Raw genomic sequence first — 21,949 nt, 5'->3', positions numbered from 1 at the left:
AAGACCAAGAGTCACCTCTGCTGCGGACAATAAGTTCATCCAAGTCACCAGCCTCAGAAATCACAGGTTAACAGCAGCTCAGATTAGAGAACAGGTCAATGCTACACAGAGTTCTAGCAGCAGACACATCTCTAGAACAACTGTTAAGAGGAGACTGTGTGAATCAGACCTTCATGGTAAAATAGCTGCTAGGAAACCACTGCTGAGGACAGGCAACAAGCAGAAGAGACTTGTTTGGGCTAAAGAACACAAGGAATGGACATTAGACCAGTGGAAATCTGTGCTTTGGTCTGATGAGTCCAAGTTTGAGATCTTTGGTTCCAACCACCGTGTCTTTGTGCGGCGCAGAAGAGGTGAACGGATGGACTCTACATGCCTGGTTCCCACCGTGAAGCATGGAGGAGGAGGTGTGATGGTGTGGGGGTGCTTTGCTGGTGACACTGTTGGGGATTTATTCAAAATTGAAGGCATACTGAACCAGCATGGCTACCACAGCATCTTGCAGCGGCATGCTATTCCATCCGGTTTGCGTTTAGTTGGACCATCATTTATTTTTCAACAGGACAATGACCCCAAACACACCTCCAGGTTGTGTAAGGGCTATTTGACCAAGAAGGAGAGTGATGGGGTGCTGCGCCAGATGACCTGGCCTCCACAGTCACCGGACCTGAACCCAATCGAGATGGTTTGGGGTGAGCTGGACCGCAGAGTGAAGGCAAAAGGGCCAACAAGTGCCAAGCATCTCTGGGAACTCCTTCAAGACTGTTGGAAAACCATTTCAGGTGACGACCTCTTGAAGCTCATCAACAGAATACCAAGAGTGTGCGGAGCAGTAATCAAAGCAAAAGGTGGCTACTTTGAAGAACCTAGAATATAAGACATATTTTCAGTTGTTTCACACTTTTTTGTTCAGTATATAATTCCACATGTGTTTAATTTAGTTTTGATGCCTTCAGTGTGAAGCTGCAATATTCATAGTCATGAAAATAAAGAAAACTCTTTGAATGAGAAGGTGTCCAAACCTTTGGTCTGTACTGTAGGTGAACAGAGATATGAACGGGGATTCGAATGGAAGGAACCAGCGAGGAACAAACAAAAACAGAGAGCTGATGAACAGAGGGAAGTGGAGTATGGACCAATGAGAAACTGAGGCGGGTAATCAGATGAGAAGGAATTCAGGTGTGGACCAAGTAGTAGAGAACTGAAGGAATGTGAATAGTTGCTAAGGTGACAAGGCTAGAAACAAAACGAAACACGAGGGAAGCTTGATAAGAACATAACCAGAAGAACCTGACTACAAAAACAAAACTATAAATAACAAAGCTCAAGGAAACAGAACTAATCAAAACTATGGACAAACATAATAAACCAAAAAAGACATAAGAACCTAGAATAATCATTAACTAAAGTAAACTGAGAAACTAAAGGGAATAGAAGAAACACCAAAACCTAATAATTAACAAAGAACCCGTAAAGAAACCCTGACTGTAAATAAACAAAACCTAAACCACAGAAAGAGAACCAGGACGAGGAAGAACAGAGAAAATAAACTAGTAAACAAAGAGCACAGGTGAACAAATACCAAAACATAAATAAACCCAGATGTACTAAATCGGAAACTAAACTAGAAACTACAAGGAAGACAAAGGAGCTAGAATAACAACAAATATAATAATCAGAATCAGCTTTATTGCCAAGTTCGTACATACAAACAAGGAATTTGACTCCGGTACACTTTGCTCTGTTGTTCTGTTTTTGCATTACAGAATATACAAATATACATATTTACAATGTACAATATACACATATATAATAAAAAGGTGCATTTGCAACATCTGTATGCTGTTGTTTTGTTCTCTATTGAATGTTCATCAGAGAAACAGCCTGGGTGAAGAAACGGTCTCTATGGCAACTGGTTTTAGTAAACAGTGCTTTGTAGCGCCACCTGAAGGTAAAGCTCTGAACAGTTTATGTGCAGGGTGTGTGGGGTCTACAGAGATTTTAGCAGCTCTTTTCTTGACCCTAGACCTGTATAAGTCCTGGATGGAGGGAAGGTCAGCTCTGATTATTCTCTCTGCAGTCCTGATGATTCGTTGCAGTCTGGACCTGTCCTGTTTTGTGGATGATCCAAACCACACTGAGATGGACGAAGACAGGACAGACTGAATGATGGCAGTGGAGAAGATGACCAACAGCTCCTGTGGAAGGTTGAACTTCTTGAGTTGCCTCAGGAAGTACAGTCTCTGCTGGACCTTCTTTCGAACAGTGTCTATGTGTGAAGACCATCTCAGGTCCTCAGAGATGGTGGTTCCTAAGAACCTGAAGTGGTCCACGGCCGATACAGTGTTGTTGAGGATTTCTAGGGTCAGGAAAAGAGCTGCTAAAATCTCTGCAGACCCCACACACCCTGCACATAAACTGTTCAGAGCTTTACCTTCAGGCCATCGCTACAGAGCACTGTTCACTAAAGCCAGCCGCCACAGAGACAGTTTCTTCCCCCAGGCTGTTTCTCTGTTGAACATTTAATAGAGTGCAAAACAACAGCACACAGATGTTGCAAATGCACCTTTTTATTTATATATGTGTATGTTGTACATTGTAAATATGTATATTCTGTAATGCAAAAACAAAACCAAAGAGCAAAGTGTACCGGAGTCAAATTTCTTGGATTTATGTTTGTATGTACGAACTTGGCAATAAAGCTGATTCTGATTCTGATTCATTGGCTCCCTGTTAAATCCAGAACAGAATTTAAAATTCTCCTCCTCACATATAAAGCCCTTAATGATCTAGCTCCATCATACATCAGAGATCTGATTGGTCCATATGTTCCTAACAGAGCACTTCGTTCTCAGACTGCAGGTTTACAGGTGGTTCCTAGAGTCTCTAGAAGTAGAATGGGAGGCAGATCCTTTACTTATCAGACTCCTCTCCTGTGGAACCAGCTCCCGGTTTTAGTCCGTGAGGCAGACACCCTGTCTACTTTTAAGGTTAGGCTGAACACTTTCCTTTTTAATAAAGCTTATAGTTAGAGTGGCTTAGGTTATCCTGAGCTATCTCTGTAGTTATGCTGCTATAGGCTTAGGCTGCTGGAGGACATAATGACCACTTTCACCCTCTTTACTACATTCTCACACTACTCTCCAATTTTGCATTATTTGCTGCTGTTTCAGTTTTTAACTTTATGTTCTCTCTCTTTTCTCTTCCTAGAAGCTACACCTGGCCTGGCTCTGTGTCTACCTGTGACACCTTTCTGGAGGGGGGCATCGTCCGAGCTTCTACTGGCAACAACTTAATGCTCACCCTCTACAGATGATCCACATGGCCCTGTCTTTCAGTGTTTAACCCTTTCTCTCTCCTAGATATGGTGATTGACTGAGCTTAACTGTAACAAACTCTATGTGCTCTCTTTCAGACTCTAACCTTGAAAACTGGCTCAGAATTTATCTGTTCTTTCTTTCTAGATGAAACGACTAAAGGAGCTACATCCATTAACATTTACTTTTCCTTCCCATAGAAAGTACTCCTGGATCAGTGCTTCTTTGTTCTCTTTGTGTCTCTGCTCTGTTCTCTCAAACCCCCAGTCGGTCGTGGCAGATGGCCGCTCACACTGAGCCTGGTTCTGGTGGAGGTTTCTTCCTGTTAAAAGGGAGTTTTTCCTCTCCACTGTCGCTACATGCATGCTCAGTATGAGGGATTGCTGCAAAGTCAACACCAGTGACTGTCCACTGTTTCTACATGCTCATCTAGGAGGAGTGAATGCTGCAAGTCACTGACTGGATGCAATCTGCTGGGTTTCCTTAGATAGAAAAACTTTTTATCCAATTTGAATAAATAACTGAATCTGACTGAACTGTTCAATGATTAGGATTAATTGGAATGTATGAACCTGACTTTAAAGCAATACTGACTGATCATACTGGTCACACAGCAGTGACCCAGCATTAATGGTACCCACATTATCAGATAATCATGGATGAAAATCCACTTTCTGAGGCCTGCAGAAGCTGCAGTCGGCTGACACGGTACCTGGCCCTGCATGTGGAGTAATGCACCTAATAAGCGGAGTGCAGGGACACATGAGCTGTGCCCATAGCTGCAAGATGATCATGTGATTAATGACCAGACAATAAGAGTGCAGTTGTTGATGTCATTGACCTGTTAGCATGGACATCCTCTTTATAACCACCTGTGAGCCCCACATAAAGAAATGTAACACATGTGACCACAACATTGTTAAACACGTCTGTTATATATACATTATATGGATGTATAAACATTATTATTATTGTTTGGTTTAATGCTATTTGGTTACACTGACGCCTTGACACATTTTAATAACTCCATAACAGCTTAACACCTCTGCTCTGATGGAGTCAGATCTGTGTGGAGTAGATCACAGCACATCAGGGCTGACAGCTGAAGGTATTGTCTCTGATAATCATTATAAAGGAGGCTGTGGATAGAAGCTGTGTAATTATAATCATGTTAGCTGTCATGAAGATTATGGGCTGCCTATGCGTCTCTGGGAGTGTGTGTGTGTTGTGAAGACTGGAAAGCATTTGATAATTCAGTTCAGATGCACTGACAGCCATTCACACACGTCTGTCTTCATGAGTCACTTGAGCTACGTCTGACATTTAAATTACAGAGAGCAGGTTTTTTGACAGCTAAATGTAGCAGCGGTCCAAGCTCATGACGCTGATGCTTTAATTACCTCAATGTGAGCAGATAGATAGACATGAAAAGAACAGGTGGGTGACTTTAACAGCTGTAGAGGCCTCCTCCTACAATCTCTAGCAACTCCATCATAATGTCGGCGCTTAAAAGCTCCTCAAAAACCAGATTTTTGTGCTCTCATTGACAATAACCATGTTTACCAGCGGGTCCTTTCCAGTTTGTCATGCCCAAAAATTCTCAGGTTTTCCTGTAAAACTTATATATATATATATATATTATACACTGTTGGTTTTCTTTATGTTTCTGACTATTTCCATTGTATGTAGATTCTCAGTGAAGGCATCAAAACAGTGAATGAACACATGTGGAATAATATAGCAAACAAAAAAATTGTAAAAGAACTTTAAATATGTTTTATATTTCAGATTCCTTAAAGTAGCCGCCCTTTGGTGTGATGCCTGAAATAATTAACCTCTCGCCGTCTCTCAATGAACCTCTGGGAAGATCTCTTAAGACTCTTTGGAAAACTGTTTCAGGTGACCACCTCATGAAGCTCATGGAGAGAATGCCAAGCGATCAAAGCAGTCATCAGAGCAAAGGGATATCTAAAATATAAAAATGTTTAGAGGTATTTAACACTTTTCGTTTATTACATAATTCCATGTGTGTTCATTTACAGTTTTGTCGCCTTTGGTGAGAATCTACAACGTAAATAATAATGAAAATAAATAGACCCATTAAGTGAGAAAGTGTAGCTAAAACCTTTGACCGGTAGTGTACATGAATGTATGGATAATGGATGCTCTCGGAGTTTTCAGTGCTTGTTTGTTAGACTTTGGAAACTGTTACTGTTAATGAAAATGACTTATCATCCAAGTAGTCTTGATCATGGAGACAAAACATCAAAGAAAATTCAAAATGAACAAATAAATGCACATAAAAATCAAAGTATGAAAAACAATTATGTTCTCATCATGTGCAATAAGCAGCAAGTGCACGGTTTTCTTTTGTCTACAGAAATTGTGCTACCAATGATATTCTAATGTTCTGTTTGAAGTTTTTTACATGGTTCTTGTGATGTAGATAAAATATTTTCACACATAATTGCATTGATGTGTTATGTCTTATGTGACTTTTTCATTTTCTGTTTCTTGAACCTCAATTTGTTGATCAAATGAATCCAGGTTTGCAATAAAATCCTGTGTTTGTCACGCTTTACAAAGATGTTCACAGTAAAAGAACAGTGAAAGTCATCTAGTGGCACCTCAACAAACACAGCCTTCTTCATACCTGCAACCTTGCGTGACACTCTGCAGTGTTTGAAGGCCTTTAAAGTTGCACAGAGCACAAGAACAATGCATTTATTAATGAGAGCTGATTACGTTGGTGCGTTCATCACCCAGAATCCTTGAGGCTCTTTCGTAATGGATTCTGAATTCATACAAGTGAAGTGAGCATCAATCAGTCTTTTTCACCTGGCACTACATTGTTAAATAATTAAAGCAAGCTTCTGGAGAAGAACATCATGCTGCAAGAAGAAGCTCAGGGTGAGGACTTGTGTGTTTCAGAGTGATGGTAAAGCAAAAACTCCACCTTTGTTTTAGGCAGTTTTTCACAAACACGCACGCACGCACACACACACACACACACACACAAATTTTAATGACATCCACTTTCTCACATGAAGACTTAAAAATGATGTTCTCCCCCTCTTTGCAGCTAAAACAACTTCAACTCTTTTGGGAGGCTGTCTAAAAGGCTTAAAAGTGTGTTTACAGGGGGCGTCGCTGGTGGTGTAGCGGTTAAGCATGCAACCATGTGCAGCAAAGGCTATAGTCCTCGATGCGGCTGTCCCGGGTTCGAGTCCTGGACCTGGTGACCTTTGCCGAATGTCTCCCCCTCTCTTTGCCCTCTTTCCTGTCTATCTACAGTCGAAAAAAAGAAAAATTAAGGCCTCTAGTGCCGTAAAAAAAGTATTCAAGTGTTTATGGGAACATCTGGCCATTTTTCCAGGAGGGCATTCATGAGGTCAAACACTGATGTTGGATGATAATGGCTGGCTTGCAGTCTGCTCTAATTCATCCCAAAGGTGCTCTATCCTAAACCAGCTGATCAAACATAAATCTGCTGTTCAGATGCACAAACATTTCCCCCAAAACACACAAAACAATACAACCATGAAACAGCGTGTTTGGTTCTGACATTTATTTAAGTACTTTAAGAAAACCAGCATCTGCAGGAGGAGGGAGCAGACAGAGAGCTGCTGCCTCTAATCAGACTGCCTTCATCAGATCAAACAGGAGGAAGACCCCTCTAATCCATGGAGCACAAATGTCCAATATCCAACCTAAAACTAACTTCACCGCAGTCAGAAGTCCGTGGTTTGGCGCTTTAATGTCCTTGTCCTCGTTATTGCCATGGCTGAGACAAAAACCTCATTATAACGCCCAAAATTGTAACTTCTTCAGGCAAACTTTGGAGCTTCACCATCCAGACAGCAGCATCTCTCCTCTCTGCTTCTCCTGCCACCCCCCCTCACGTCAGAACCCCCGAGCCTGTCCCAAATTACTTTAATGTAAGAATGTCACATGGTACTAGCAGCGCAGTGGACGACGTTGGCGGCTGGAGGCGGAGCTTCAGCCGCCATAGCTCCAGCCATCAGAGGGTCAGTGGAAACAGAACAGGTTCAGTGCTGAATGGAGTGAGACCGAGGGGAGTAGAACCGAGTGGAGCGGAGCCAAGCCGGTGGAAAAGGGCATTTGAGTTTTGTCAAGAGGAAAGAGAGAAGAAACTATATCAATCAACTTAGGCCACAGTCTTTTGGTCTTTATTGTTCCTTTAAAATCTGAAATAGAGATGAAATAATCCTCAATTGCTGAAATCCTAGTTACCTAACTCTCTGAATTATAAAGACATTAGTTCTGTAGGATCTTAGAGATACGAGGCAGAACCTTCAGCTCTCAGGCTGCTTTTTATGGACCCATCATCTGATTCATTTTGAAGGACAAATGAGAGAAAAATGATTTTAATATACAGGACATTAGGTTAATGCACACATTTGGTTCAACTGATGGTTCTTATTGGATCATGCTGACCCTTTATCTTCAGGTTGTAATTTCTCTGTCTTCTCTTCTTCACCAACTCATCTTTTAATAACTTCATCCTGCTTCTACTCACTGGTGGAAATGTTCTGATTTAAAAAGTAGTTTCTCTGAGAATTTCTGAATATTAAAGACAGATTAAAAATGTATACGAACACACTTGTCCAGTCACTTTATTTTATTACTAAGACGGAGCCGTAATATGTTGACAGTTGGTATTCAACATCTGCAGTTTATTTTATCTGCAGATCACCAGAGTAATGTTGAGTCATATCAAATATTTATGCAGTTAGTGAGATTTTTAACAATTTAAACATGCCCCAGAGCTGCCATCTTTTCTCTGTGTTTAATGTTTTAGCAAAGTAAATTAACACAGTTCTCTACAGCTGGATCCAATGAACTCTTCTGTACAACATGAGCTTAAGCTGGACACATTTCTCAGTTTTATTGTACAATGTCAAGGGGTAGACCTAGTCCAGCAGCTGGTGTAAAATATCTCATTAAGACACCTGAGCCCACGGTGGCTGCTGCTGATGTTGTAATTTCAGGATCTGTCTGTGTATTAGTTTGTGTTTTTGTTCACTTAAACCCGGTTTAGTCTTTGCTTACTTTCTGTCTGTGTTATTGTGTTATTTGGTCTGGTCTTCTGTTTCCCGCAGCTTGTCCCACACCTGTTTCTAGTTTCCCTGAGTGTCTGGTCTTGTTGTTGATTGGTTCTCCCTGCATTTCTGTTTGTATATATGTTCCTTTGCTGCCTTGGTGCCTCGCTGGTTCGTTACGTTATGCCTCCTTGTATCTGGTCTCAGTATCTGTGTCCTGGCATGATTCTGGTTTCCCTTGCTCGTGATTTCCTACCCTTATGCCTGGTTCGGCTACTTTGTGTCCAGGTCTGGTTCTGGATCCCTATGTTCTTGGTTTCCCTGCCTGGTCTGTGACTGAGAGCAATTAAATCTCAAACTTACCTTCATTTGTCTGGCTCCTGGTATCTCCTTGCATGTTGGTCCTACCACAAAATCCACATCACGACAGGTGATGATTTCAGCCTCGGGTAAAACCTTGCAGGCTGCTGTCCACCTGGAGCTGCAGCTCTCTACAGGCTGTTTTCACCTTTGAAGCCTCACCCTGACAGGGACAAGCAGCCATTTTACCTAGTTTATTGATGGGTCGATACTACATCCATGTACCTCAGTCTTAGTTTATTTCATTTACGCATCAGGATATTTTACTGTTCACTGATACAACTGAGAATTAATGCAGCTGAATGGATTAATGCATCAGTTCAGAATCAAGTAAGACAAAAGTTAAAATGTCTGCACATTTTTACAATCAATTTTTATTGTCATACATTTACTCCATAGTCCAGAGTACTCCATTTTATAATAGCTAACTGTTACTACCAAGTAAGTAAGTAGTAAGTATTTTTTGTAATTACATTATACCACTAAATATTTGTATGCTAAGTTATTACAACATTGTTCCTTATCTTATAATTTAGATTTAACAGGACTTTCTACCGTTCTTATCTTAACACAACAAAAACTCTAGACCTGTATTAGCAGTGCCCCTGTGGCACCATCAATGAAACAAAGAAACACATTTTTTGTGATTATTTTGCCATTTTGTTTTCAAGCAGATTTGCTAATTTAAATGCTTTATATTGCATTTGATATACACATATATTTTTCCACCCCTCGTTTACAACCCAAAAGAATCATGTCCAAAACCAAGCCCAGGTCCAGAAAACAAAAAAAGCAAAACATTGCCCTTTGTGAGCCTTTTTCATGCAGAAACTATAATTATTTTCATGCCAGCCTTCTTTTGTTGCGAGCTGAACAGGACCAACCACCACCAGGGTTAACTGAGTCCATCGTTATGATGCAGTTTTAGCTTCACAGCAGAAATAAGAACAGAAAGTCCACATGGAGACACAGAGATGACAGGTTTTTAGGTTTAAACTAGTCCAAACATGGCCCTGCAGATATCATCACTGGGACTATCTTCAGTGGATGTTTGTTCGCAGTGTTGAAGTATGGAAACAGCCGCTCTGTGTAACTGACTGTAAAGGTGTGTAAATTAGCTTTCGTATCTGGATCAACAAATGACAGTTTTTTCTTGTCACAGTCCAGGTGAATTCTGATCTTCTTGAGGTTTTTCTTGGTCGGGAGCTCCACTGGCAGATTGGATCCGGAGTCTGCTGTATATACTCCGTCACAAAAAGCAATTTTCAGTAGTTTGGTCAGGTCATTGCCCTCAGTCTGGGCAGACACTGCTAATACTCCCACTGACCACACAGGATTGTCACCAACCTGAACATCCCAGCTGCGAATCTTTGAGTCAAAGCCCTCTGACCCCAGGATGGAAGGATAGAACTGAATCCTTTCTGGGTTTTCTGGAAGATCCTGTTTGTTTCCACGTATTATACTGGTCAGATCTTCAGATACGATAAGATCTGGATGAGCTGTGTTTGGGTCCAGAATCACAGGTGAGTAGGAGACGATTGGCTTCATCTTGTTCCAGATGTTGAAGGCCAGGTTGCCCAGGTGATTGGGCACGTTTATCAGAGCTCCAGGGATCAGTTTTGGATCATCCAGCAGGAGACTCAGTTGGACTCTTTCCACTGCAGTCATGTAGCTTTGCAAAAATGAGACGTCTGTAGCTCTGAGCTCCTTCTCTGTAGCTTGGATTGTTTCTGAAAGACCTGCTATGTCTTCTTCAAGATGTTTGATTTTCTCCTTAATCATCTGAGTCCTCTGCTCCTCTTCCTTCTTCAGAGCTGCAATCCTGGCATTTTCCTCCTCTTGTAAAAACTTGTGAAGCTTTTTAAACCAATCCCTAATCTGATTTTCTGCATGTTGAGACTGAACATGGATGTGTTTGGCGGTTTCATTGTAGTTTTCATTAATTTGAACAAAGAACCTCAGCTTTTCCTGGACGAGCAAGAGGAATCCCACCATCTCATCTCTGTGGTCCTGCGCAGCCTCATTGACCGGTGTGAATCTGTGGTTTTTGTGTGCTTTTGAATCTCTGCAGATGGTACACACAGGCTGCTGATGATCCTGGCAGAACAGTTTCAGTTTTTCATCATGCAGATTACAGACAGGTTCCGGGTCTGATGAAGACATTTCTTGTTTCTACGTTGTGAACAGAACAGAAACAGAGAGATCAAAAGTGAGTTTGCTTTTTTCACTGAAGAGGCAGCTTTTCTGCAATCTTGTTTTTACTCACAGTATTCACTCTCCTGTGTTTTTCTTGCAGCTCTTCTCCTCCTTGCAGACTTTGATCCTGTGTTGAATGTGATGGTCTTGCTTGTCTTCACGTCTCCTCTAAGTGAAAGTATTCTTTGTCTGGATTTCCTGTTGTTGCTGTTTTCAGGCAGGTCAGGTCAGGAACTGGGTGGCGTTTTATCTTGCTAAACTAGTTTAATCACGTGGTGCTGTATAATACCTGGACGTAAAATTGCATATATCATCATACACTATTTGTACAATGCACCTCTTCAAAGACACCTGCTAATTGTGAAGACACCTACGTGAAACAAGCATAACAATATGACCACTTGGATATATTGGGTAGCAAGTGACCATTGTTCTCAAAGTTGATACTGGCAAAAGTATTCGCTCACCCATCCAAATCATTACATTCAGGTGTTTTCATCACTTTCATGGCCACAGATATGTAAAATCAGGCATGCAGACTGCTTCTGAAAACATCTGTGAAAGAATGGGTTGCTCTCAGGAGCTCAATGCATCTCAGTGTGGTACGGTGCCTATGACCCAGTAACAATATGTCCTCTTTTGGTGGTATTATAACAACGTGGAAGCAGTTGGCAGCTCAGCCATTAATTGGCTCAAGAACAAAGTATAGAGAGCTTCATGATAGGTTTCCATGGCATAGCAGCTGGATTTAAGCCTTACATCACCAGGTGTGATGCAGAGAGTTGGATGCTCTAGAGTCCGAAGCAGTGGAGACGTGTCTCTGGAGTAGCCTACCACAATACTCTGTCTAGAAGTCCGATGGACGGGTCGGGATTAGGGAGGTGCCAGGAGAACAACACTTCCCTGTCTGCATCGTGTCCAGTATACTACTGGTTCTATTGATGGATCCAACAGTTCTACTGGTTCTATTAATGGTTCCAACAGTTCTATTGCTGGTTCCAGAAGTTCTGTTGGTTCTATTAATGGTTCCAACAGTTGTCCTGGTTCTATTAATGGTTCCAGCAGTTCTACTGGTTCTACTGCTGGTTCCAACAGTTCTACAGGTTCTACTGCTGGTTCCAACAGTTCTGTTGGTTCTATTAATGGTTCCAACAGTCTACAGCTGGTTCCAACAGTTCTACTGGTTCTACTGCTGGTTCCGACAGTTCTACTGGTTCTACTGCTGGTTCCAACAGTTCTCCTGGTTCAATTAATGGTTCCAACAGTTATACTGCTGGTTCCAGCAGTTCTACTGGTTCTTAATCAGAATCAGAATCAGAATCAGAATCAGAAAAGCTTTATTGCCAAGTACGTTTTTGGACATACAAGGAATTTGTTTTGGCGTAGTCGGTGCAATACAATACAAATTAAACAGTATAAACATATCTACAATATAATATAAATATATGTGCACAGTTTTAAGTGAGTGAGAGTAAATATAGAGCAGTATAAGATGCAAGAGCAATACAACAGTGCAGGTGATCATTGTGCAAGTAAAGCAGGAGTCCAAGCTGAGTGTTAATGTAACACATAGAGTTACAGGTTACAGGTGTCCTGTCAGCAAAAAAAAAAAAAGATGGGGGGGTGTGGGGGAAAGGGGGAGTGTCAGGGTGGTTTCCGGGCTTTGTTAACCAGGCTGGTGGCAGATGGGAAAAAACTGTTCTTGTGGCGTGAGGTTTTGGTCCGGATGGACCGCAGCCTCCTGCCAGAGGGGAGAGTCTCAAAGAGTCTGTGACCGGGGTGGGAGGGATCAGCCAGAATCTTCCCTGCCCGCTTCAGGGTCCTGGAGGTGTACAGTTCCTGGAGCGACAGTAGACTGCAGCCAATCACCTTCTCAGCAGACCGAATGACACGCTGCCCTTATCCTTGGCTGTAGCAGCGGCGTACCAGATGGTGATGGAGGAGGTGAGGATGGACTCAATGATGGCTGTGTAGAAGTGCACCATCATAGTCTTTGGCAGGTTGAATTTCTTCAGCTGCCGCAGGAAGAACATCCTCTGCTGGGCTTTCTTGATGAGGGAGCTGATGTTTGGCTCCCACTTGAGATCCTGGGAGATGATGGTTCCCAGGAAGCGGAAAGATTCCACAGTGTCAATTGTGGAGTCACAGAGGGTGATGGGGGCAGGTGGGGCTGGGTTCTGCCTGAAGTCCACAACCATCTCCACTGTCTTTAGAGTGTTGAGCTCAAGGTTGTTCTGGCTGCACCAGTCCAACAGATGGTCCACCTCCCATCTGTACGCGGACTCGTCACCATCAGAGATGAGTCCGATCAGGGTGGTGTCGTCCGCAAACGTCAGAAGCTTGACAGACTGGTGACTGGAGGTGCAGCTGTTGGTGTACAGGGAGAAGAGCAGAGGAGAGAGAACACAGCCTTGGGGGGAACCGGTGCTGATGGTCAGGGAGTCAGAGACGTGCTTCCCCAGCCTCACGCGCTGCTTCCTGTCAGACAGGAAGTCAGTGATCCACCTGCAGGTGGAGTCGGGCACACTCAGCTGGGAGAGCTTCTCCTGTAGCAGTTCTACTGCTGGTTCCAACAGTTCTACTGGTTCTACTGCTGGTTCCAACAGTTCTACTGGTTCTACTGCTGGTTCCAACAGTTCTCCTGGTTCAATTAATGGTTCCAACAGTTATACTGCTGGTTCCAGCAGTTCTACTGGTTCTACTGCTGGTTCCAGCAGTTCTGTTGGTTGCATTAATGGTTTCAACACTCTACTGCTGGTTCCAACAGTTCTACTGGTTTTACTGCAGGTTCCAACAGTTGTAGTGGTTCTACTGTTGGTTCTAGCAATATTCTTCCTTCAGGCTGTTGTTCAGGAGCTGAGCTCGGCTCCTTGGTTCCAGAGGCAGGAATACCGAACCCTTCAACATGCTCAGACATGCAGTGAAATTTTATCGTCCCAACTTTGTAGAAGAGTTTGGTGATATCACCTTCCTGTGCCAACATGACTGCAAACTAGTGTACATGCATTAGTTTTGTTTGTTGTGGAAGAACTTGACGGGTCAGCACAGAGCCCAGCACAGAGACCTCAACCAAATCGAACACCTTTGGGTCAAATTAGAGTAGAGACTCCAAGCCGGGCCTTTTGAATGAAAGAAAAAACATATTCAAGAAACTTGGGATTAACCAAGGGCCTCTGTCTCAACATGGAAAACACATCAGGAATGCCTTTAAAATTAGTTTATTAGTCAGTAACCTTTGCTTCTAAGTGATGAATGATAAAAACCTGTTTTCTTTGTATTCAGAATTTGGACAAAATTTAGAATGGCTGGGAGCCTATTTACTGGTCCCAGTTCATCCAGGTAAGCTTTAAATTGTGTGTTTCCCTTTATGTGAAGTTTAAACTTTGATAAGAGGACAATTGCACTTAATAAATGCATATGCCTTAATATATCTCATAAAAATAACAAAAACTTTAATAATTCCTTTATTGTATTATTGTAAATTGCTACAGCATGAGTTAATCCAACTAAGAACTCATGCAAGATGCAAGCTCAACGTTCATGATCCAGAATGTGTGCACTGACCTTTTCTCCTGAACAGGTTTCAACAATATTTGCTTCACCTCAGCCATGAATGTTCATGAACAAAGACATGAATCCTACTGTTAAATACAGCAACTTGGGTTTGGCCACTGGTTATTCTGGACTAACTACTAACAGGTCGGGGGGATAGAAACTGAAACTATGTCCATACAAACATTACAGATGAATGTTTTTCATGCAGCATACAATGCATACTGAAGTATGTTTTTAACAAAAAAGCAATTCAAAGGTTGCTTGTTTTTGAGGTTTTGAAATACAACTCAGAAAATGTCCGCATTTTTTGTTACTAATTTTAGAATGTATAGATTCATCACACATAGAGTGAAACATTTCAGCTTTTATTTCTTGTCATTTTGATAATTATGGCTTACAGAAAACAAAAAAACTAAATTCAACATCTCAGAAGCTTAGAATATTACAGAAGACTGATAGAAAGGAATATTTTAAACAGAAATATCAGGCTTCTGGAAAGTATGTTCATTTTTATGCACTCAGTACTTGGTCTGGGCTCCTTTTGCATGACTTACTGAATAGATTCGGCGTGGCATTAGCCTGAGGTTTTGTTGAGGTGTTCTGGAAGCCCAGATTCCTTTGATAGCAGCCTGCAGGTCATCTGCTGTTAGGTGAATAACATCCTCTCAGGGCAGCAGTTGTCTCTGTTGCACCTTTGCCTACCACACTATATCCTTCCACTCAACCTTTTTATGAATATGCTTTAAGTTGCACAATATTCTAATTTTATTAGTCTGTCCCAAGTTTTTTACGTTCTGAAGGAGCACTGAATGTAATAAGAGCCTGTGAGCAGAGCTGCATATCGTAGATCAGGTTAAAGATTCTTTCTTTAATAATTATTTTAAAACTATGTCATGTAAAAAAAACATTTTAATACTCTACATAGAACCAGTGTTTGTCGTGCTGTAGGCCCGGCTATCAGAGCCCAGCTGATAAGCAGGTGGAACCACCCAAGCTGCCACATTGTTGCCTGCCAGTTTGGTTATTATTGTAGCTTCTTGTCAACTGCAAGTTTTTCTCCTAGAAGCACCAACAAATCTTCATTTGTGTCTTTTAGAACCTAAAAAATGACAACTAAAAACTTGACAAACAGTGGACTAACATATTAAAGTGAAGACCTAAACCGTCATCTTGAATCGGTGCCATTTAGGCAGGGCTTTGAAAGACAATGAACGGGTGTTTGTTACAACATACTTCAGTATCACCTAATAACTGTTGAAGAAAATCCCCTGACCCCTCCAGGACCCTGCGAGATACCCAGAACAGACACTGGAAGGATGGATATTCGCCAGAATATGACAGAATATAACAGGACTAAAGCTGTCTTAATTTCATAAATACACATTCTTGTGCAAATTTACCTTTAAATTGCTGTTAAAATCTAAGCATGCGGTTTAAGACCACAATGAGGGATTCCACAGTGGGACAGTAGGTTGCATCTCATAGCAAGAAAGGTCATGGGTTCAAATTTCTGCTTTGCACATTGCGGGATCATGTTTGATGGCATTTACAACCAAATTAAGAAGTTTGACCTGATTTGTCTCATTTTTTAATTTAATTTAAATTCAGTTTAAATGTAAAATATGTCCACATTAGAATATCAAGCTTTTGGATCATTAAGAACATTTCAAACAACAAAATGAATAATCCCATATGCATTTGCATATTTACAGAATTAATTCAAATTAAAATACAGATTATTTCTGCATGAATAGTAAACATGTGGTGTAAAATGTTGAAATATTAACATAAAACAGTGAAACTAAACCTGACATCATGGTCTTTACTCAGACGCAGAGGTGCAGCACCACAGATAAACACAATTCTGTTCGTATCCCGGTGTTGACGTCACAGATATTTAACAAAAACAGCTTCGCCCGAGCACAGATGGAGGAGGCTTTAACTGAGCAGGAGGCTTACAGTAATGCAAAATATGCTTACTGGTAACTTTCATGTAAAGCAAGAGAACTGTAATCATTTTGTTCTGTTTGAATTAGATGGAGCCATAAGTTTAATATGTCAAAACAAAATGGGTTGATTAACAGAATGTGGCTCTGTGTTAATTATAATGTAAGAAAATAAAATTGATGAGTTTTGGATTTTATTGTTTTGATAATAACTTTATGTAAAATATGAAGCAATGCTAAAGAGACTAACTTCTGTCTGGATAAACGGTTCACACTCCCCAGGTGGAACACCACCAGGGGGCGCTGATTAAATTCCTGGGGACACCTGCACCATGACTACTTGGGACAGATGTCCACTTACTCTCTGGGCTCGAAAGCTGAACAAGAATCAGAGTTTCCATTTTGACACCGAGAGCTTCATCGGTAAGAGCTTAATTTTGTCTGAAGCATTAAATATTGGAAACATCTTCTCAGTGAAAGTGTGTGTGAAGATGTGGATGTAACTGTTTGTATCCAGATCAGAGAAACACAGCTTTCCTCTTTTCCAGTCCAGGTGAACTCTGACCCTCTGGAGTCTTCCCTGGATGCAGAGGTCGGTGGATGGAGATGTTGGTGACCATGCGATGTATTTTCCTTTAGAGAGATATATGACCCATAGTCCAGCAGTCACGTTTCCCTTCCTCTGGACCGACTCTGCCAACACACCAAGTCCCCAGTATAAACCATCTCCCACCTCGACGTCCCAGCTTATGGTCCCAGAGCTAAGACCTTCAGAACTCAGCACAGAATTGTAAAAATCAAACCTCTCTGGATTGTCAGGAAGCTGCTGTTTGTCCTCTCGTCTCACGCTGGTCAGATCTTCAGACAGGATGAGTGCTGGATGAGCTGTGTTTGGGTCCAGAACAAGAGGAGAGTAGGAGATGATGTCCTTCATGTTGTTCCAGACGTTAAAGGCCAGATTTCCAAGGTGTTTGGCCTGATCTATCAGAGCTCCTGAAGCCAGTTGTGGATCCTCCATCAGGGGGCAGCGCTGGACTCTTTTTACTACATTCTTGTAGTTATGCAGAAACGGGATGTCTTCAGCTTCCAGCTCCTCCTCTGTGGTTTTAACAGTTTCTGAAAGAGCTTTTATTTCTCTGTTGAGAGCCTTCAGTATCTCCTTCATTGCCCCACTCTTCTGCTCCTCTTCCTCCCTCAGTTCAGCCAATCTAGCCTCTTCTTCATCTGCTAAAAATTGGTAAAGCTTCTTAAACTGCTCCACAATTTGTCTCCTGGTCTGCTTGACCTGGACTTCAATGTGTTCTGCAGTTACTTCAAACTTCTCCTTGTCTTTCTTCCGGAGCTCCAACTTCACCTTTAGAGGTCTCAGGAAAGTCAGCAGATTCTCCCTGTGGTCCTGTGCAGCTTCATTGATGGGGCTGAATCTGTGTTTGGAGTGGTTTTTTGCATCTCGGCAGACGACACACACAGGCTGTTGGTGGTCCAGGCAGAAGAGTCTGAATTTCTCGTGGTGAAGAGTACACAACATGCCCGAGGTTTTCTGATCGCTCTCCGGTAAGAACCTCTCATACATGCTCTCATAAGCCATTTCATCTGGTGGAGGCTGAAAACAATGCAATACAGTCAGGCGTGACTCCACCTTCCTCCACAAACTCACTCGAACCGATTTTTAGTTTTTGTTTAAGCTTACCTTCAGAGTGCAGAGGGAGAACTGCTGGAAGATGGCTCTGTTTGTGCAGCTGAGCCCAGAAGCCTCTGCAGTTCAGAAGAAAACTTCTTCTGAGCTGTTTCCTGGTTTATTTTAGGTAAGTTATTTAGCTTTGTCAGGTGACTTCTCATAAATGTCGTAGCATGTTTCCCTACAGGGTTCAAAGTTGACAGTCAGCAGCTCTGACCGCTTCTGATAAGCAGCCTCTGCATTTTTATTGGTGCAAATCAGATCTTAAGTTTTATCAGGAGTGTAAAAAAAATGTAATGATTGACACACTTCAGCTGAGGTTAAAGGCAGAAGGTTCGGCTAAACATTAGAAAAGTGGCCTAATTCAGTCCTGTCATGTCAGAAATCTTTCCTACAGATCCACTTTCTTTCTTCTTCTCTGATATCATCACCATCTTGGCGTCTTTAACGTCTCCTGGAGTCGGAGAAAGAAATGATGTGTATTATCAGAACACAGACTGAGATTTTAGTTAAGTTCCCAATCAAACGTTTCACCGGACCAATCCTCATTCCTATAAGTGACAGAATTTAACAGTGATCTCATTTTGTTTTTAGAATGGTTGCACTGTGCTGTTGTGACCAGCATACTTCTGTTTAGTTCATAACCTCTTTAGAGATCAGACGTAAACCTGTGGGGCCCGTGTTTGTGGGGAATATCTTCAGTAATTTCATGTCTTTCTCTCAAATCAAACCAAATTCATTTTTGATGACATTTAAAAACAACTGCCCTTGGCCAAAACGCTGCAAACAAAACAACAAATGACAACAATAGTTGAAAACTGGAGAAAACGAAATAAATCCATAAGTTAAGTCTCATGCTGTATTAAAAGCCAGTGGGTTTTTATTCTTAGCTCCCAAGTAGCCAGACTGTCTTCCAAAGTGGTGCTGATCATTGCCAGAACATAATTCTCTCACCATCCTGAGATTTTGGGTTCATTTTGTTTTGTATATTTTAACCATTTCTCTGTTGTTTATTGTGTTCTTAAAGTCCTGCTTTCTTCAGTTCATTTCCCTGTGCTCATTATTGTAAAGTGTTTTTCTTATTAGTTCATTATTGTGTTTCATTCTAGTGTTCTGTCAGTGTATGAATGTATGTATGAATGGGTGAATGAATGGGTGAATGAGTGATTGTAGTGTAAAGTGCTTTGGGGTCTCTCGGGACTTGATAAAGCTATAAGTGCAGGCCATTTACCATTATTTATATGTTTAGTTATTTTCTGTCATATTTCTGTTAGATACAGGTCCTTCTCAAAAAATTAACATATTGTGATAAAGTTCATTATTTTCCATAATGTAATGATGAAAATTTAACATTCATATATTTTAGATTCATTGCACACTAACTGAAATATTTCAGGTCTTTTATTGTCTTAATACGGATGATTTTGGCATACAGCTCATGAAAACCCAAAATTCCTATCTCACAAAATTAGCATATCATTAAAAGGGTTTAACACAATATGCTAATTTTTTGAGAAGGACCTGTACTTTCTGGGTTTCTTTGTGTTTCTATTCAGCTTGTTGTCTGTGTTAATTAGTCTCTCTCCCTCAGCTTGCCAGCCTTCCTTCTGACACAGCTGCTCCTAATCTCCTGGTCTGCTTGACATTTCTCTGTATTTAAGCTCTCTGATTCTCATTGCTCTCCACTGGATCCTTCCATTGCTTTACCCATTGTGTTCCTCACTGTTCTACCCAGTTCTCCATCTGTGCCTCATGCTGTCTTTCCTCATGACTGCTTGTAAGTTTTAATTTCCTTTTTTCAAATCATTTTAGTTCACCATGCTGCTTACACTGTCAAGTCTGTGTTTTGGCCCAGCTCCTTCTTCACAATTCCTGACAGATTAAAGAGTCTTTGGATTTTTGCTTATTTAAACATTTTTTTTTACCCATTTTTAGATTTTGTTTTAAACCACTTAACTTTGACCTTTATATAATTGAGGTTTCAAAAGCTTCCAAACCTTCAAAACCTAAATGATGAACCAGTGTGTCTACATATGTCCAAGAACCTGCAGTTCCAGTGTTAACCAGTTTTCTGTACATCTGTGTTTGGCGCCACCGTCTGACTGGGAGTGTTAATGCCCATGTCAGTTAATACTGTCACACTGTTCTCAAAATCCTGGGCTTCATGCGGACGTCTGCAGAGACCTGGGTACAGATGATTAAATGTATGTCACATGGGCTTTGTGGTCAAGAGGTCAGGACTTGGAGGTAGTTGTAGTCATGAAGAAGAGGGTCTGATTTGGAAACCTGGAAGCTCTCAGGAGAGTTCTGCTAGTGTGTCCAAACCATGACCAGGAAGAACTGGAACATTTTGCAGTGGAGCGTATGGTGGCTGAGATGAATGTCAGCTCTTCTAAACCTGAGCTAATGGCCAGCAGCTAGAACAATGTGAAACTTACGATTTATAGAAAGCTCGCTTTTGTCGTAGTTTTTGTGAATGATCTGACCCACATGCAGAAAAACACTCAAGAGATAAATAGAAACTTTAAAAGTTTTATTTTCACAGGAGTGATATGGGTTTGAGATCCAGGACCGGTTAATTTACCAACTGCACAGAAGATGGGAGAGAGGGTAAGAACAGAGGAAATTAACAGTTATTGTAAAGCCAGTTTGTCACTATGCTTACTGGGGAAGGAAGATGAACCGCCAGAGGGATGAGATATGGGGGGTCTGAGAGCGCAACACAGGAGCACTTCTGTGGAGGTAGATCTTTCCAGGGGTTAGCCACACAAAGGTAGATCCTTAAGAGCTCTAATCCAGGACTGTGTGATGACAGTGGAATGATGGTGTGTTACACAGGTTGGAGGTACTTGCATGAGAACTGGTTTGAGGGTGGACAGGGTTCGCTTGTGACTTGAGCCGGATGGTCGCAGAGCCAGGAAGATGCCAGCTTGAACTTGATCCAAAGGAGATAACTGGAAACCCTTATCCAGAAGTCAGAGAACCCTCTATAGAGTCTGGAAACCAGTTTGAACTCAGCCAGCTCTGGAAACAACCTGAGGAGGAGGACACACTTGAATTACTCAGAGTACTGGAAGAAGCAGGAAAGCAAAAACTAGAGCAATAGTTTGTTACCACTGGTGGCTAATACTCAGGCATTGAAGTGCTGACAGCTTCCAGCCTAAATACACCTCCAGGTAATTGGTCAATGCGAAGCACCTGTCCCCTATGCACCTGTGAACTCCAACCATCTAGTGACCAAGCAGAGTAAATAGCAGGCAAACACAAATACACAGCAAACTCACAGACCCCGACAACTTTGTTTTTTTTAAGGGGGTCCCATTGGGTGCAGACCCTGGGGGAGAAAAGAAGTGGACAATGAGTTTGTTCATCAGCAAATACTTTTGTGCATTGTGCCTGTGTGCTTTACGGATTACCTTTCAGAGAAAGGTGAAACGGAGGCCAACACACAACTTTACAAACACCAAAGAAGTAATGCTGATTGAGAAGAGATCCGACAGACAGATGACAAGTGACTGAGAATAAAAAAGGTGGTACTGAGGAGTGAACCGATGTGGGCCGGAGGAGACAGGAGAGCAGACAACCTGCCAAGAACATTTACAGCTAAGCCACACACACACACAAACACACACCCTCAGATATTTACCTTTTTTCTTTTATCATTTCCTGTAAGTCTGTTTATTTTTTTATTATTATTTTTTATTACAAAAAAGATTATTTTGTAATCCTAGTGTTGGATTTGCAACAAACCTACAGGTTTAGAAACCTTTAAATTTCACTGATCACTCAAGAGTTTACCAGTGAGACTTTTTTCCTGAAGAAGCCTGCATCCAT

General features: G+C 41.6%; 3 protein-coding genes and 1 long non-coding RNA gene across 4 annotated transcripts in view; 1 reads left to right on the top strand and 3 right to left on the bottom strand.

The window, feature by feature from the left end:
• Positions 1–21,949, top strand: part of LOC124856956 (nuclear factor 7, ovary-like) — a 605,901-nt gene that overhangs the window by 5,932 nt on the left and 578,020 nt on the right. The gene's annotated exons all lie outside the window — the stretch shown is intronic.
• LOC124856962 (E3 ubiquitin-protein ligase TRIM35-like) lies at positions 9,138–11,092 on the bottom strand. Its single transcript, XM_047347967.1, has 2 exons — positions 11,007–11,092; positions 9,138–10,912 (listed from the first exon to the last, which is right to left on the bottom strand). Exon 2 carries the CDS (start codon positions 10,901–10,903, stop codon positions 9,737–9,739), a length of 1,167 nt encoding a protein of 388 aa, XP_047203923.1. The 5' UTR covers positions 10,904–10,912; positions 11,007–11,092; the 3' UTR covers positions 9,138–9,736.
• On the bottom strand, positions 14,392–18,297 carry LOC124856959 (E3 ubiquitin-protein ligase TRIM39-like). The gene is made up of 2 exons (XM_047347964.1): positions 18,128–18,297; positions 14,392–18,040 (listed from the first exon to the last, which is right to left on the bottom strand). Exon 2 carries the CDS (start codon positions 18,023–18,025, stop codon positions 16,826–16,828), a length of 1,200 nt encoding a protein of 399 aa, XP_047203920.1. The 5' UTR covers positions 18,026–18,040; positions 18,128–18,297; the 3' UTR covers positions 14,392–16,825.
• Positions 20,634–21,778, bottom strand: LOC124856973. Its single transcript, XR_007035465.1, has 2 exons — positions 20,781–21,778; positions 20,634–20,702 (listed from the first exon to the last, which is right to left on the bottom strand). It is a non-coding gene; the product is annotated as an uncharacterized LOC124856973 (long non-coding RNA).

Source organism: Girardinichthys multiradiatus, chromosome 20 (genome assembly GCF_021462225.1).
Source record: "Girardinichthys multiradiatus isolate DD_20200921_A chromosome 20, DD_fGirMul_XY1, whole genome shotgun sequence".
NCBI classification, from domain to species: domain Eukaryota; kingdom Metazoa; phylum Chordata; class Actinopteri; order Cyprinodontiformes; family Goodeidae; genus Girardinichthys; species Girardinichthys multiradiatus.
This window is presented reverse-complemented; position numbering and strand designations above follow the sequence as displayed.